Genomic DNA, 18,391 nt, shown 5'->3' on the forward strand with positions numbered 1-18,391 from the left:
ATGTGCAGTCACATTTATTGTGATGAAAATTGCTCAGTTGTAACGATACATGTACATTTGAATGAATAATTTAATAAACAATAGAGACTGTTTTCAGGAAGTAATGCTTATTTTACAGTGAAATCAACAGAACTTTATACTGCTGACATGTGCATGACAAAGATGTGCGTGTCGCAGTTTTGTCAACCAACCTGGAAAATGGCAAAACACTGTAATAACACTGACAGTAACGTGGAAACAATCATCCCCCCTCCCCCCCCTCCCCACCCCAATCTATACATATTTAAATCTATCCACATATTAAATAACTTTGTTATTTAGGATTATACACATAGACAAAATACAGAATCACATGTACATGTGTTGATGATGAATGGTAGATTTGTCTCTGGTTATTGCATGGTATGCCCCTCTTATGAAAAGGAATATTATTGCATTTCTTGTATGATTTTTGTATTATCGGCAGTACTAGTATAATATGTTCGTTCGAGCGATGAGGTCTCTTCTTGGCTTGCAAATGAGTCTTGTAGAGGAGACAGATGCCCTGCCACTCAGAAACATTGTGAAAACACACTATACAGTTATATTATTTGCAATGTTTTAACAAAATATATGTTTACTATTATTTGCATGTTTGAGTGCTACACAAAATTAGATACAGCTTTGTAATATCATTTTCAAAAGAAAAAGACAGTTCAGATCAACACGTGAATTTCTGAATATGGATGTGATTCATATCAAGAAGTTCAGGAGAAAATGTTGTAGGCTAAAACGAGCACAGTCCTGGCTCATATTTAGGGAAATCGTACCGTAAGATTCACAAAATGAGAAAACTGTTCATAAAAGTACTTTTAAAAATATTGGTCACGGCTCGTAAGTAGTAAATGTTAACATCAAGTATCTTATGAAGTGATGTGGACAACAGTTCGACACACAGACACTGAAAAAGCTGATAGAACTACATTTGCATCTTCTGTCAGAAATTACTTACTATTATGATATTTTAACAAATTAATATTTATCATTTATGCATAAAAACAAGAAAAAAACCAATGGATTTTATATAATAAACATATTCAGTCAAGGAATTTCAATAGGATCTACTTTCAAAAAAATATAAAACTTACAAAATACACTCTACCCGGTTGAAAACAAAAACAACCTTACATTTTTTATACTTCTATAAGTAAAACTACAATTTGACTACAATTGGACTGGAAAAACACACAGCCCAACAATCCTCCTTGTGGGTGGCAAATTCAAACACACATATTCAAATGTTCGAAACAAACATCACACACACACATAAAAAACATGTAAATATAACAAGGTGCCTTAGCACAGACTGGCACACACAGACCTACAGAACAGAAGCATTTAGTGGTGCTTGCAGTGTGGCACGATACAGAGTGTTTCAAAATACGTCAACTCACAAACTCGTCTCTCTATCCAAATCTGCCTCCTTCCCTTCATCGCCTCTTTTATGTCCAATGGCAACTTCAACTGTTGAGCTGCAGAATAACAGAAAAAGACTTGCATCATCATGGAGAAAAACAGACTTTGGGAGTAAAAAAGCTGATGAGAAACTGAGCGACAAGAGTGTGCTGTTATAACAAAAGAATACAAGCTGTTTTGTGTGAGCTCATTCTTTACGATCAAGAGGTAAAACAAGATTGATTTATTAGTGCTGTCAGTTGATTAAAATATTGAATTGATTATTGTAATTAATAACTAAATAATTCATATTCAAATTATTTCATTATTAATCATTTAATATGTAAACATTTAAATATGTATCATATTTAAACAATTTAAATATTAATTAATATTGAACATTTATTTCACAATTAACCCATCTTAATGCATTTGTTTCTTTTTTTTTTTTTTTTTTAAAGAAAATTTAAAAAAGTGTAATTACTGTGTTGATGGCTCTCATACCGGAACATCTATATATCTATATATGTATAATCATTCTAGACTTAAATTTCACCCTCTGTTAAACAGACCATATGAGTTTGTTTAAAAAAATAATGATTATATACTTGACCCTCTAACACTTGCACTCTCGGTTTTATTTTTAACTACTTGTTTTCTTCTTATTTAAAAGAAAATGACCCTGTAACACTAGCGTGCACTATTCTTTTTCTATTCTTTTGACTTATTTTGTTTAGTTAAAAAAATGTGACCCTCTAACACTAGCATTCTCTATTCATTTTCTGTTCTACTTTTTTCTTTTATTTATTAATAAAAATTATAATAAAAACATGTACCGCTCTTGGATATTATTGCTCTTTTGTTGGTTTTTATTGTTTCTATTGTACTCTTTTTTAAAGTCGCTTTGGATAAAAACGTCTGCAAAATGACTAAATGTAAATGTAAATATACAACATACAGAATTTACTGAGAAAAACGACTGAGTTCCACAAGAGGTTGTGTTTGTGTGTGTGTGTGTGTGTGTGTGCATGTTTATGTGGTTTATGAGGACACAAATTTGTATAATGACATGGGTATGACAGAGGTATTACAATATGAAGGTGGTTTATGAGGACACTGCCTATGTCCCCGTAATTCAAAAGGCTTAAAAAACATTCTAAATGGTGTTGTTTTGAAAATCTAAAAATGCACAAAGTCTCCTGTGAGGGCTAAGTTTAGGTGTAGGGTTGATGTAGGGCAATAGCACACACAGTTTGTTCAGTATAAAAACCATTACGCCTATGGAGAGTCCCCATAAACCACAAAAACCAACATGTGTGTGTGTGTGTGTGTGTGTGTGTGTGTGTGTGTGCGCGTGTGTGTTCAAATCAGTTCTGAATATTCACACACAAAAAATTAAACGGTTATGTCAAATTAAATAAAAGCATTGTCAGTGTTAAAACAAAAAAAGAAACAGCATGAAGTACATTTAATTAATTGCATGTGTTAACTTTGACAGCCCTATTTTACATGACTATCTGACCTCAGTGAGTTCAACCAAAGCTGAAATCTACTCACCCTCAGGCCATCCAAGATGAATATGAATTTGTTTCCCCATTGGAACATATTTGGAGAAATGTAGCATTACATCACTTGCTCACTAACGGATCCTCTGCAGTGAATGGGTGCCGTCAGAATGAGCTGATAAAAACATCACAATAATCCACAAGTAATCCACACAACTCCAGTCCATCAGCATCTTGTAAAGTAAAAAGCTATGTTTGTAAGAAACAAATCCATCAAGGTTTAAATGATCATTTAAATCATAATTTCTGGCCAAAATATGAGCCCATAATCCACATCTCCATCACCTTTTGAACAGTTTTTTGCTTGTAAGGTGTGCTTGATGTGTACATATTTCTCTCCAGATAAATGACTCATATTTTTTTAGTTGGAATCAAATTGTGGATTATTGTGATGTTTTTATCAGCTGTTTGGACTCTCATTCTGACGGCACCCATTCACTGCAGAGGATCCATTGGTGAGGAAATAATGAAATGCTACATTTCTCCAAATGTTCAGACGAAGAAACAAACTCATTTACATCTTGGATGGCCTGAGGGTGAGCACATTTTAAGCTAATTTTCATTTTTGGGTAAACTACTTTAAAATTGTGTATGCGCTAAAGCTTGACCTTTGACCTATCCAAAAAAAATCATGCTTTTCCATGCATTTAACATTCTCAACAAATACACACAAACATGCACACAAAGCCTAAAATGCTCTGGAACAAAGAGCTTGAGCCTCACAATGTGATGCCAGTGTTTTTAGTAAGACACCCTTTGTAAAGCCTGGAATTATTTCATTGTTGTTAAACTCTGATGAGAAAGACGCAACATTTTTTTAGAAAAGGAAAAAAGCTTTGGACATGTACTGTAGGAAACATGAACCATAGCACCAAAAGATGGAGGTCAGACACCCACAGCACTAGTGTATATACAGTGATCGTGCACATACGGGTTAGGTTGCGTCTTACCTTTGGAAATCAGCATCGGAGACATTAGGAGAGGGAGCTTATGAGTGACAGGGATGAAAAATTCAGTCATGATATGAGCCTGATAGTCACACTTCCATTTTAAAGAGAACAGCATGTTTGAGGAGTTCACTTAAGGAATGACTTCATAATGTAGTGCAGATCCTGATGGATGCCAACTGGATTAAAGATGAATCCACTTTATTCAGTTATCTAGGAATCTCACTTTATCCATTAAGATTCTTATTTAATTCTTCTGGGAACTGATTCCAAATTAGGATAAACACGTTTTAGCAATCTTATATATTCCTTTAGCATTTTTTGACTAAGGCTGAAGGGGCTCAGATATGACCAAACTCTGATCTGAGAATGAAAATGTAGGCTACTGGATCTTTAACAGAGTTTGTAAAAGAAGGAATTCGGTTGAATGTTCCATAGGAGGAATAAAACTTGCCGTAAGGTGAATCAAGAAACTGAACATGTCTCAGTAACAAAATACTGTGCATTTTTATCATCCCAATGCATTGTTTGCAGGTGTGTGGTGAGATTAAAGTGACATGTTTGAATATTGTCATGTGTGTGAGAGAATGTACTGAGGGAATATTCAATCCAAACCTTTTGGAGCTTTGATCTTTGTTGGTGCTGTCAGTGTTGAGGCCTTTCCAGATATTTCCAAAAGATGACTTTGTCATTTCATCTGAAATGTTGACCGTGGATGGATCGTCCCTTGATGAACGCAAACACATTTTTATGTATTTTCAATTTCAGGCTATTGCTGTTATATCATCTATTCTGAAAGAAATTGTCCTTCAAGAATAAAGGAGGCCATCTAAACATTTTTACAGAAATTAATGACTGCAAGCTGTACAGCTCTAAATGAAATGTGTAAAATGAAATTACATTATATTCCTATTACACTAAAAATGTTTTATAAAAATTAAATACACTACTGTTCGAAAGTTTGGGTCTGTATATATATATATATATATATATATATATATTTAAAAAAAAAAAAAACATTACAAAACAGTAATGTTGTGAAAAATTATTACAATTAAAAAAAATTTGTAATGTATTTTAAAATGATTTATTCCTGTCATGGCAAAGCTGAATTTTCATCATTATTACTCCAGTCTCCAGCGTCACATGATCCTTGAGTAATCATTCATATATGCTGATTTGCTACTCAAGAAACATTTGATGTCCAGTTGTGATTCTTAGTATCTTTGTGGAAACTGCGATTTTTTTCCCTTCCAAATTCTTTGATTAATAAAATGTTCAAAAGAACAGCATTCATTTGCATCTGTTTTATCAGCATTTATTTGATCTTTTGTTACATTATAAATATTTTTATTGTCACTTTTGAACAATTTGCTCAAAAAAGCATTCATTTCTTTTAAAACTATATCTTACTGACCCAAACCTTTGAACAGTAGTGTATGTTTTCTTAAAATAATAATAATAAAAAATAAATACATAAATAAATGTGCTTATAATATCTAAATTAATTGGTCAAATTAATTATTCAATAAAATATTTATTTCAAATCACTGAATTAATATAAATACTCTAACAAAGCTAGATTTAAGGGCTAGATTAGATAACAACAGGTTGCCCATTTTACAGTGTACAAACGCTGATTTTTTTTCTACTTACTTAAAATGCCCCTCTAAGGGCACTTGTACAATTCCTTCATCCTCCATCAAGACACACTGATTCTCCTGAAAGTGAGAATAAAACATGTTGGTGATATGTCCTTTTAAAACAATGTCTGCAGTGATTGGTCATTGCCGGCCATTAGCGTTGTTGCAGGCCGCGACCAATAGCAGTATGTGATGGGGGTGGTGGTACCTCTTGCTGTGCATCTTCCATTTTTTTCTTCTTGCTCTCGGGAATGAGGTCATCAAGCCAGCTGAGATCTCGCTTACAGAAGACAAAATCCAACAGCTTACGGATGAACACAAGGGCTAAGACCTGCAAGAAAACAGGCAGACATCAGATTAAATATACACATATATTGCATACAGTGCCCACCAAAAGTATTGGAACAGTAAGGCCAATTCCTTTATTTTTGCTGTAGACTGAAAACATTTGGGTTTGACATCAAAAGATGAATATGAGCTGAGAGATTAACATTTCAGCTTTTATTTACAGGCATTTTCATCTGGATCTGATACACAACTTAGAAGATAGCACTTTTGTTTGAACCCACCCATTTTTCATGTTACCAAAAGTATTGGAACAGACAGAATTAACATAGATTAAAGTGAAAAGATTTAATATTTAGTTGCAAATCCTTTGCTTTCAATAACTGCATCAAGCCTGTGACCCATTGACATCACCAAACTTTTGCATTCGTCTTTTGTGATGCTTTTCCAGGCTTTCACCGCAGCCTCTTTCAGTTTTGGGCTGTTACTCCCTTCAGTCTCTTCTTTAGCAGGTAAAATGCATACTCTACATGGTTTAAGTGTGGAGATTGACTTGGCCAGTCTAAAACCTTCCACTTCTTGCCCCTGATGAACTCCTTTGTTGTTTTGGCACTATGTTTCGGGTCATTATCTTACTGCATGATGAAGGATCTCCCAATCAGTTTGGTTGCATCTTTCTGTAAATTGTCAGACAAAATATTTCTGTAGACTTCTGAGTTAATTTTGCTGCTGCCATCATGTGTTACATCATTAATGAAGATTAATGAGCCTGTCCCAGAAGAAGCGATGAAAGCCCAAGCCATTACATTACTTGTGTAATGTGTACTATGATGTACACCTGTGCACACTGTGTTTCAGATTAGCTTGTATGTTTGGGATCATGAGCAGATCCTTTCTTTCTCCAAACTTTAGCCTTTCCATCACTTTGGTCCATAAAATCAGTCCATAAAACCTTTTTGAGGCTCGTCTCCTATTCTTCTTGCTAATGAGTGGTTTGCATCTTCTGGTGTAGCCTCTGTACTTTTGTTCATGAAGTCTTCTGCGAACAGTAGATTGTGATGCCTTCACTCCTGCCCTCTGGAGGTTGTTGCTGATGTCACTAACAGTTGTTTTAGGGTCTTTCTTTACAGCTGTCACAATGTTTCTGTCATCAACTGCAGATGTTTTCCTTGATCTATCCGTTTGAGGTGTGTTACTTAGTACACCAGTGGTTTCTTTCTTCCTCAGGAGATTCCAAATGGTTGTACTTGCCATTGCCAGTGTTTGTGCAATTGTTTGATTGATTTTTCATCTTCTCTCAGCTTCACAATTGCTCACCCATAGACATTTCTCTGGTTTTCATGTTGGTTACACGTCTAACTAACTATAAATGCAGTCTGCACGAATCTGAAACTGAGTGCAGACATTCAGTGCCATTTATTGTTTGAATAATCAATTAATAGGACACACCAGGGCAACAAAACACACCTGTCAGTCACATGTTCCAATACTTTTGGTAACATGAAAAATGGGTGGGTTCAAACAAAAGGTGCTATCTTCTAAGTTGTGTATCAGATCCATATGAAAATGCCTGTAAATAAAAGCTGAAATGTTAATCTCTCAGCTCATATTCATCTTTTGATGTCAAACCCAAATGTTTACAGTCTACAGCAAAAATAAAGGAATTGGCCTTACTGTTCCAATACTTTTGGAGGGCATATATATCCCTCTACGGTACGGAATATGATATCGGTGAGGAAAAAATTATTTGTGATGTTTTTCCTACTTAAAATTGGACACTATAACAATACCGATTATTACCAAAATACCATTATTTTTTTAAAGTATGTTGTCTCACGGCAACATTGTACCACAACAGACAAATTTAAACATTTGACATTTAGGCAGAAAAAAATAAAAATATTTAAACACTTTTAACAAACAGATTTATCTAGTTTTTAATGTATTGCACATCTCATTTTTAATAAAAAGTGACATTTCATATCCAGCTGTTGCTCTCAGGCAACATTGTACCATCGTGGATCACAAGTATAACTAAACTATCATATCTGTTATCATACCAAAACATTATAATCAGTGTTGTTTCAAAGTAAAAAAATGAAAAATCATCATAACCTTATACTAATATGCACTTTATCGTTACAAGCATGCACATACACACACAAGCACATGCATGCAAAATCTCCTTCTTCACTAATGACACCTCACTGCTTGTGAAAGCTGAGGAAGCAATTGCTCTCAACAGAAAAATCATAATGTGTGCAGATATAGCATGAGAATTACTATTCCTGCAAATGCATTACAAAATCATGCAAATATTCAAATACATTTAGATAATTCTAACTCTTTCCCTTACAAATATCATATACTTGTTTTATAACCAAGTATGCCTGCATGGCCTTATGCGATTCCATTACAGTACAATGTTGCCTTTTTGTAATTTCCTATTATACGTTTGAAGTATTATGTAAAATTTTAGAAAATACAATGTGACGTGCAGTCCTGAAAGTGGAAACAAAATGGATCCCTGTTGGTCATGTGACCACTTTTTTTGTATTTTCTTTTATTAGTATTTGACTACTACTTCCCTGAGATAGCATTGATCAATTAAATTCTCATTTCATTAAAAAAAAACTAAAATATGTTGTGTTGCCTCGAGGCAACATGGTACCATAAAGGGATATATATATATATATGTATATATATATATATATATATATATATATATATATATATATATAGACAGTATCTGTATCTATATAAGCATAAACACACATCTTACCATCATAGGAAAGACTATGGCAGCTCTGGAAGTTTTGATGACCCAGAGAAGCACCAAGCAGCTGAGCTGGATAATGGTGAACATGTGAACCTTTCTTAACGGGACGTGTCTCAGGTAGATAAAATCAGGCTGGTGTTTTGCCGGCATCCCAAACAACTTCAGACGATCAAAGAACTGAATGGCAAACACAAACACAACTAACAATGTCAAAATTGCACAATGTCAATTCAGTGTCGTTAACAAGAAATGAAAGCTAAAACTATAAAAAAAAATTATGTATGCATATATATATATATATATATATATATATATATATATACACATACATATACATACATACAGTATCCCACAGAAGTGAGTCCACCCCTCACATTTTTGTATATCTTTTCATGTGACAACACTGAAGAAATGACACTTTGCTACAATGTAAAGTAGTGAGTGTACAGCTTGTATAACAGTATAAATTTGCTGTCCCCTCAAAATAACTCCACACACAGCCATTAATGTCTAAACCGCTGGCCACAAAAGTGAGTACACCCCTAAGTGAAAATGTCCAAATTGGGCTCAATTAGCCATTTTCTCTCCCCGGTGTCATGTGACTCGTTAGTGTTACAAGGTCTCAGGAGTGAATGGGGAGCAGGTGTGTGAAATTTTGTGTTATTGCTCTCACTCTCTCATACTGGTCACTGGAAGTTCAACATGGCCCCTCATAGCAAAGAACTCTCTGAGGATCTGAAAAAAAGAATCGTTGCTCTACTTAAAGATGGCGTAGGCTATAAGAAGATTGCCAAGACCCCGAAACTGAGCTGCAGCATGGTGACCAAGACCATACAGCGGTTTAACAGGACAGGTTCCACTCAGAACAGGCCTCGCCGTGGTCGACCAAAGGAGTTGAGTGCACGTGCTCAGCATCATATCCAGAGGTTGTGTTTGGGAAATAGAAGTATGAGTGCTGCCAGCATTGCTGCAGAGGTTGAAGCGGTGGGGGTCAGCCTGTCAGTGCTCAGATCATACGCCGCACACTGCATCAAATTGGTCTGCATGGCTGTCGTCCCAGAAGGAAGCCTCTTCTAAAGATGATGCACAAGAAAGCCTGCAAACAGTTTGCTGAAGACAAGTAGACTAAGGACATGGATTACTGGAACCATGTCCTGTGGTCTGATGAGACCAATATAAACTTATTTGGTTCAGATGTTGTCAAGCGTGTGTGGCGGCAACCAGGTGAGGAGTACAAAGACAAGTTTGTCTTGCCTACAGTCAAGCATGGTGGTGGGAGTGTCATGGTCTGGGGCTGCATGAATGCTGCCGGCACTGGGGAGCTACAGTTCATTGAGGGAACCATGAATGCCAACATGTACTGTGACGTACTGAAGCAGAGACTGGGCCGCAGGGCAGTATTCCAACATGATAATGACCCCAAACACACCTCCAGGACGACCACTGCCTTGCTAGAGAAGCTGAGGGTAAAGGTGATGGACTGGTCAAGCATGTCTCCAGACCTAAACCCTATTGAGCATCTGTGGGGCATCCTCAAACGGAAGGTGGAGGAGCGCAAGGTCTCTAACATCCACCAGCTCCGTGATGTCGTCATGGAGGAGTGGAAGAGGACTCCAGTGGCAACCTGTGAAGCTCTGGTGAACTCCATGCCCAAGAGGGTTAAGGCAGTGCTGGAAAACAATGGTGACCACACAAAATATTGACACTTTGGGCTCAATTTGGACATTTTTAGGGGTGTACTCACTTTTGTGGCTAGCTGTTTAGACATTAATGGCTGTGTGTTGAGTTATTTTGAGGGGACAGCAAATTTACACTGTTATACAAGCTGTACACTCAATACTTTACATTGTTGCAAAGTGTCATTTCTTCAGTGTCGTCACATGACAAAATATAATAAAATATTTACAAAAATGTGAGGGGTGGACTCACTTCTGTGGGACTCACTTCTGTAAGATACTCTATGTATATATATATATATATATATACATATATACACACACACACACATATATATATATATATATATATTAGTGCGGTCGATCGATTTGAAAAATTAACAAATTAATCGCTAATTTTTCTGCGATTAATCTCGATTAATCCTACCTAACATTAAAGTTTTAAATATACTTTTATATTGCAATAATTTCACATTCAATCTTCAAATTAACGTACAAACAACATAAAGACAGTATATTTTTAATATTTGTTTAATGGCATTTTATTTTTATGACTGAAGGCCAGTATCAATGATGCCAATTAATACTGATACTTCCCTATAAAATGTTTCCCCCTAATATTTGATCATTGACTATAGCCATTAAACATTACATTATAATTAAGAGCTATCAATTTTAACATTTATTAGACTTTAAAAATCACTTATAATTTAAGTGAACAATCTTCACATAAACCCATTATAATAAATGTCATATTTATCTACCTGTGCCCCTCAGCAGAAATATACAGAAATTGAATAAAGTTATCAAACACTAAATTCTAAACTAAATACAGATGAATCCTTAAAACTATAAAAGTTATTGATTTCCTCTTTTTTTCTTTTGTTCTTGATGAACAGACATCACAGCAGCTGGTTATTAGATTTCTATTTCTTTAAGCGCTGCCGCTGCTGAACGTAACGTGGGTCTGACACACATCGTATTTTCTCTCAACTGTACCTTTTCTGATCCATTTCAGTCTCTTCTAATGAGCTGACGAGTTGAATCGGGTGTGTTAGATGAGGGAGACAGTGCTAGGATGCTCCAGGACAGTTTTGAAAACCATTTCAGAGACATGTTCTTAATGTAACTCATATATAACATATTACTGCATGTTTTATGGCAGGTTTAATCACCTGTTTGGTAACTTTATGACTTAACTGATCATGACATTGCATGGACGTAGTTTCTTTCGCGATTTGATATGAAATGATAAAGGCTATGCCCACGGCAGCACCTTTGTGTGTGTATTGAAGAGCACGCGCTGCGAACACAGTACAGTTTCCGCACACGTTTGACTCGCGCCTAGCGCAGAGATGAAGTTGGATCGCGCGCCTGAAACGTCTCCCGTTTGATGTGCTCATAAAGACATTCTGTGACTGAATAAATGCACTTCTTGTCAAGAAAAAAGAGACAGGATTAGCAGTTATGAGAGGGGTAGCCAACCCTAGGCCCCACCCCTGTGTTAACGGCGTTTAATAATTTTAACGCGTTAAACTGAAAAAATTAATCGTCCTGCATTAATGCGCTTATATATATATATATATATATATATATATATACACACACACACATACAAAGACAATATTATTTTAATATATAAAATATATAAATATTAGATTTAAAACTTAAAAAAGCAATGAAAATTTGAAATGTTGACTTGGCAGCTAACTGAAATAAATTAAGATGAAGTTAGGGTACTAAAAATAATTAAAGCAAAAGCCTAACAATAAAATATTATAAATTATTACATTTGATAAATTATTATTATAAATTATTACAGATTATTAAATACTTAAATTATTAAACCATTAAATTAAATTATAAAGCTAAATGGAAATATTAAATAAAATAAATTATTATAAATTATTATATTATGATATAAATGATTATTATAAATTAAAATAAAATATTAAAATATTAAAATTATTAAACCAATAAATAATAAAGTTAAATAGAAATATAAAAAAATATATAAAAAATGACAAAAGCACATAATATTACTAAAAAAAATAAAATGAAAACTGGGAATATAAAAAATAAAAGCTAATACAAAATATTAATAAATGCTATAACAGTATATAACAAATACTAAAATAACATAAAACACTCCTACAAACATCTGAATAAAACACTGTCAAGCACATTATATGAATTCAGTAATTGCAGTACCTGTATGCCCCTGAGAGACGACGCTCCCATATAGAGGAAAACGCCGTATAACACAGGCATTGGGATAAGCTGAGGACAAAGAGATAAAATAATAGCCATTAAAAAAGAATGAAACATCTCAAAAGTTTAATGCAAGCATCATGTGTTGATCAAACTTTGGCAGCCTGACTCCATCTGAGCCAAAGATCACTGACCTTCAGTACGGAGGTCATAAACACTGAGCTGCCCATGAGGACGAATATCATGAGGCCGGTGAAGCGCTGCTCTCTGATGCCCAAGAACTTGGGCTGTTCTCCAGGTGCGGAGCATTCGGACTCCAGCTTCAGGCTGTTCACGTGGGAGATTGACAGCACCGTCGCGGCCACAAACCACGGCAGGCCCATCAAAGAGCAAACGCCCAGCATCACACCCACCACAAACAGGTCCAGATGATACCCACAGCCTTTCTGTGGAGACACACGGACACAACAAAGGACATCAAGTCTACAAGAATATTTGCTTACCAAATGAAGCATTGTGAAGGACTTAGCAACACACCTTCAGCTTGTGTTCCTTCCTGTTAATAATAACGGCAGTGATTTGTTGGTCCATGAAGATGAGGATGGTGCACAGCAGAGCTGGGATAAAGGTCACAATAGTGGTCCACCATGGGTTTGGTCCTATTGGGCTGATGAACCAGCCACGGTCATCTCTGGTTGGCTGTGAGAGATCATCTGATTAATTATGTATTCATATGCAGAGGATAGATTTATGCAGAAATGTACAAATGAAAAGGAAACAGTACTGTAAAACCTCTCTAAACGACTCACTTTAAACTCATTAGGAACCTGTAGTTTGGGGGACGGGATCCCCAGAGCGTAGTCGATCAGAACCATACTCATGATGGTGATGAAAACAGCAAAATCACTGATAATGGCCCTCACCTGTTTAGAAAAACACCAAATTAGAGTAAGTGCTAAAAAAATGAACATAAATCTGTGAGCCTTAAAATGTGAAAGGCTTTGCAATGCCTGTTGACTACTGGCCAGGTATAATGGGTCTAAATAAATTTTGATTATATTATATCAGCGGTTCTCAATTCCAGTCCTCGCATACCCCCGCTCTGCACTTTTTGTATGTTTCTCTTATCGCTTCAGACGTTTGTTCTATTCGACTGTAAGTGCCCTGCGAAGTGGACATCACAGGATATTCCGCCATGAGTCCAGTTCAAACGTATATGTTCCATTCAAAGGGCATTGAAGTGTGCGAGATGTGAATTTAAATTGTATTTATTTACAGAGGTATATTATGTCACATTTCATGCTTCTCTAGTAAGTGGACACTGTGTACATTTACATTTACATTTACATTTATTCATTTAGCTGACGCTTTTATCCAAAGCGACTTACAATTGCTATATATGTCAGAGGTCGCACGCCTCTGGAGCAACTAGGGGTTAAGTGTCTTGCTCAGGGACACATTGGTGTCTCACAGTGGATTCGAACCCAGGTCTCTCACACCAAAGGCATGTGTCTTATCCACTGCGCCATCACCACCCACTTTGTAGGGATGTAGGGATAATGTCAATCGGAACACAGTTCATGCACGGAGCTCACTTCTAACGAGCTGATGATCTGAATCAGGTGTGTTAACAAAGAGAGACATGAAAAATATGCAGAGCAATGGTACACGAGGACTGGAATTGAGAACAGCTGTATTATATTATATTATATTAATACCAATAGATAATTATTTTTATCTTAATATAATAAAATGAATAGTACTCAAACGATTAATCACGATTAATCGCATCCAAAATAAAAGTTTTTGTTTGCATTATATGTGTGTGTGTGTTCTGTGTATATTTATTATGTATATATAAAACACACACATACAGTATATATTTTGAAAATATTTACATGTCTATATTTATATTCATATAATTTATATTATAAACAAATATATTTAATATATAAACATAACATATTTTTCTGAAATTTATACATGCATGTGTGTCTATTTATATATACATAATAAATATACAAAGCACACATACTGTCACGTGTCGGTTTCCTTTCAGTTCTGTTTTGCCCTTATTTGGTAGTTCCTGTCCTTGTTTAGTTAATGATTCATCCGATTCACCTGTCTTGTGTTAATTATCTCGTTTGCTCCTTTGTTCCCTGTTCTTTATAAGCCTTGAGTTCCTTAGTCTGGTTTGTCGTGTCTTAAAGTTATGCACGTTGTTGGAAACGTTTATTCTCTGCTCTTCATTAAAACTTCTATTCGTCGAATTCCCGAGTCCTGTGTTCCCTCAGAGTGACGTTACGTAACACATACATAGTATACAAACAAAAACTTTTATTTTGGATGCGGTTAATTGTGATTAATCGTTTGACAGCACTAAAAAATTATTTTATTATATTAAAACAATAATAATTATTATTATTTCAATAATAATATTTTAATTATATAATATATGTTTTAATTATATTACATTATTGTTTTTTATTTATGAAAATAAGGTTAATTAATTTAAAAAGAGACTTTGCTCAGACAAAGCTTTCATTTGAATCAAAGTAATATTAAGTTAAAGAAATTAATGAAAACAATAATTGTTATCAATATTATTCATAATATAATAATAATATCGAAATATATTTTAATACATATCTAAGATACAAAATTAATATGCAATTACATTATATATTATTAAATATAATAACCATCAGAATCATTATATTTATCTTTAATAATATTATATATTTATTTGTATTATACTAAATATTATTATTATTATTATACAATATGCAACATAATATAATATAATAATCTGTTTTCATCTCAAAATAATATATATGTTTAAAAGTTAACTTTGACAGCCCTACAAAAAGTTTTTCATACAAATTTTTGCAGATTCCCTAGCCCCCTCTTAAAACCTCTTTCAGAGCCTACATAAACACACACATAATTCCACACACAAACACATTTTCACGGTTGCCTGTACTATTCTATACTGAACCACACACAAGCTTCTTGCCTTGGTTGGGAAGTAACGGCTAGTTTTGAACTCTTTAAGGAAGGAGGACATGGCAACCGTGGAGAAGAAGAGAATGACAGACCAGAAGAGGACATCAGGGATGTATGGACCGTGATGACCACAGGCTCGTCCCACAAACTCACCCCTGTTCTCCACACAGCCCTGAGACAAAACACAACACACAATAATCACATCTGCTTCTGATGAAGAACACAGATAAACACAAACTCCAGAAAAAAAGAGGATAAAATCATATACGGTCATGTGTAACTGTGGAAATATCACAAGAATTTGTTTATAGTGGATTAGATTGTGTGTTGTATATTTGTGTGTGTGCAGGAGCTTAAATATAAAGCAAAGGGAGGGGAACTGAAGTGAATGAGCAGAGGATTTGCTTTTATTAAAGTATGAGTCACTGAAGTGTATTAACCCATATCTGAGCCACAGAAATGAGAGGGGCGTCTGGGGGAATGTTCGAGATGATAAACTGGTTTTACCAGAAAGTAGAATCCAGTACCGTAAACTGTATGCAAATTTTCTGTATGTACAGGTGATCTATGATTTAAAAAAAAAAAAAAAGTGCAGTATACAAACCAGCTGAGTTTGTGTGGAACATACAATCCCACAATGCAATGTGCTTAATGATTAACGCATTTAACTTCCCCACCCCTCTCTGTATGTCATTACATGTCATTACATTGCATGATGCAGGACGACAACTGACTGTGTGATTTAGCCTCAGAGAATGCATTTATATGCCCATAAAATTCAAGAGATGAAAGAAAAAAAATGCCCCTGTATGTGTGTTTTTGTCCTACATTTATATCATATGATGAAGTTTAGCAATATCACATGAAGAAGAGAGCTGTTTACTTCCAGAATATCTGAACAAATTAATATGTGATATTGACTTTATACAACAGAACATATTGTAACATTTTTGACACAGTATTTTTATATTTACAATATATACATATTTACAGTATATACATATTTAGAGTATGTTATGGACACAATGCAGCCACATGTTGAATCAAAATATTTCTTCCTAAAGCGACTTTTTTGATTTTCTATTCAATATTTTTCTCATGTAGCACAATAATGACTATATTTTTGGGGGGTAATTTCACAGCACAAATTAATGTGCCCTCATAAAACTAATTTGCAATTAGATTAATTAATTGGCACATCATTTAATTAGATTAAAATCTTTGGTAACACTTCACTTAAAGCCTTTATATATTATAAAAGTAGTTTTATGCCCGGTTTCACAGACAGGGTTTAGACTAAGCCAGGATTAAGCCATAGTTCAATTAGGATATTGAAGTGAATTTCATAAACTTGCCTTTGAAAAACACATTACTGGTGTCCATCTTGAGGCAATACAAAGGCACTGATATATTTTAAGATCAGTCAGTGCAAGTTTCTTTCAGTTGAAACAGCTCATACTTACATTTTAGTCTGGGACTAGGCTTAAGCCTTGTCTATGAAACCGGGGGTTAGTGTATTAATTATGCCTTGTAATGCCCCTTATAATGCATTGTACTATCTCATAAATAATTGTAACCAAAGTTAATACATTATAACACGTATCAATTAATTGTTACACTATGCATTTTTTTCAGTTATTATTATTTATTAGTTGTTTCAGACGAGACCGATCCAAATCCGATATTCTGCGTATACTATTCTGTTTTATTGTTAAACCCAACGAAAGCCACAAAAACATCATAAAGCTCCATTCAAATTTTGTGCACTATATTCCATGTGTTCTGAAGCCGTTCCACAGTTTAATGTGAGGTACAGATGAATATTAAATTCAAGTTGACGTAAACTCTTCTCTCCGCTGCGGCTGTCTGTCATCCTCCATTCAGCATTCAAGCTGTGTGTCGCGTTCGGTTACGAGTCAAGACGATGAAACTCTCTCCAAGATGATTTAATATTATACTGTACTTGATCTATAATTAAAGATAAATGGTTTTGCATAAAAGGACTTTATCATGCTGGAGTTTCGTTTTGTTTCTAAATCATGTTAATTTCTACCGTGTTAGATCACAACACTGGAATAGAGAGCACTATGAATTGTTCTTCACGAGCACAGTAACTGAGATTTAAAACTGCTAAAAGAAAAGGCTAAATAAACTATCATGCAGATCTAATACACTATGCATCAATGTCTCTTCCTTTTGTGCTTTGAACTTTTCTATGCGGAGCGCTGTGCCTGCACGCCGTGACTCCGTGTTGCATCAAGCACATCATTCTGTGCACGGGATGCGCATAAGCGATTTGTGCCGCTCTGTATTGGAGCCTTTCGTATCATAATACTTTTGCACAATAATGACAGATTATTAGTTAATTCTTAATGACAGATTATTAGTTAATTATTAATAGCCTTTCTTGTTTGTTTTATCTATCATATGTTGCTGCCTCATTACTGTGCTATACATTTAAAGGAAATGCATTTAAATTTTATAGTAGGCCCAATATATTTATATATAAATATATAACTTTTTTATGAATGTATTTTACAACCATACAAAGAGCAATGTGTAACATTTTACCAGATTTAGTCCAACACTTATTTACTTTGATTTGTTCCCCACTAAATAATGTTTTTTTTTTTTTCACTAAAAGTAATAAAAATTAAAATTACTTTGCACTAGATTTTTCTAGAGTAATTTTTTCTTTATAAGAAAGTTGTCTATATATAGTAGAAAAGAGTTATGATCAGTTCAACACACATTGAGGAATAGAAATTCTACACTGATTTAAAAAAAAACTGCTTGTATCAGATCGATATCAGTATCGGCCAATACTCAGAATTTTTGGAATCGG

General features: G+C 34.6%; 1 protein-coding gene across 1 annotated transcript in view; it reads right to left on the reverse strand.

Moving 5' to 3' along the window:
• The window catches only part of LOC306854944 (sodium-driven chloride bicarbonate exchanger-like), a 30,642-nt gene continuing 12,251 nt past the window's right edge, over positions 1 to 18,391 (reverse strand). Inside the window, exons 15-24 of the mRNA XM_079393260.1 lie at positions 15,557 to 15,718; positions 13,350 to 13,463; positions 13,078 to 13,239; positions 12,735 to 12,986; positions 12,541 to 12,609; positions 8,657 to 8,830; positions 5,798 to 5,920; positions 5,603 to 5,667; positions 4,562 to 4,672; positions 1 to 1,511 (exon numbers count right to left, since the gene is read on the reverse strand). Of these exons, the coding sequence (XP_079249386.1) occupies positions 1,430 to 1,511; positions 4,562 to 4,672; positions 5,603 to 5,667; positions 5,798 to 5,920; positions 8,657 to 8,830; positions 12,541 to 12,609; positions 12,735 to 12,986; positions 13,078 to 13,239; positions 13,350 to 13,463; positions 15,557 to 15,718 (1,314 nt within the window). The 3' untranslated portion in view covers positions 1 to 1,429. The remainder of the gene's footprint in view (positions 1,512 to 4,561; positions 4,673 to 5,602; positions 5,668 to 5,797; positions 5,921 to 8,656; positions 8,831 to 12,540; positions 12,610 to 12,734; positions 12,987 to 13,077; positions 13,240 to 13,349; positions 13,464 to 15,556; positions 15,719 to 18,391) is intronic.

This window comes from Barbus barbus, assembly GCF_936440315.1.
Source record: "Barbus barbus genome assembly, chromosome: 35".
Taxonomy (NCBI): domain Eukaryota; kingdom Metazoa; phylum Chordata; class Actinopteri; order Cypriniformes; family Cyprinidae; genus Barbus; species Barbus barbus.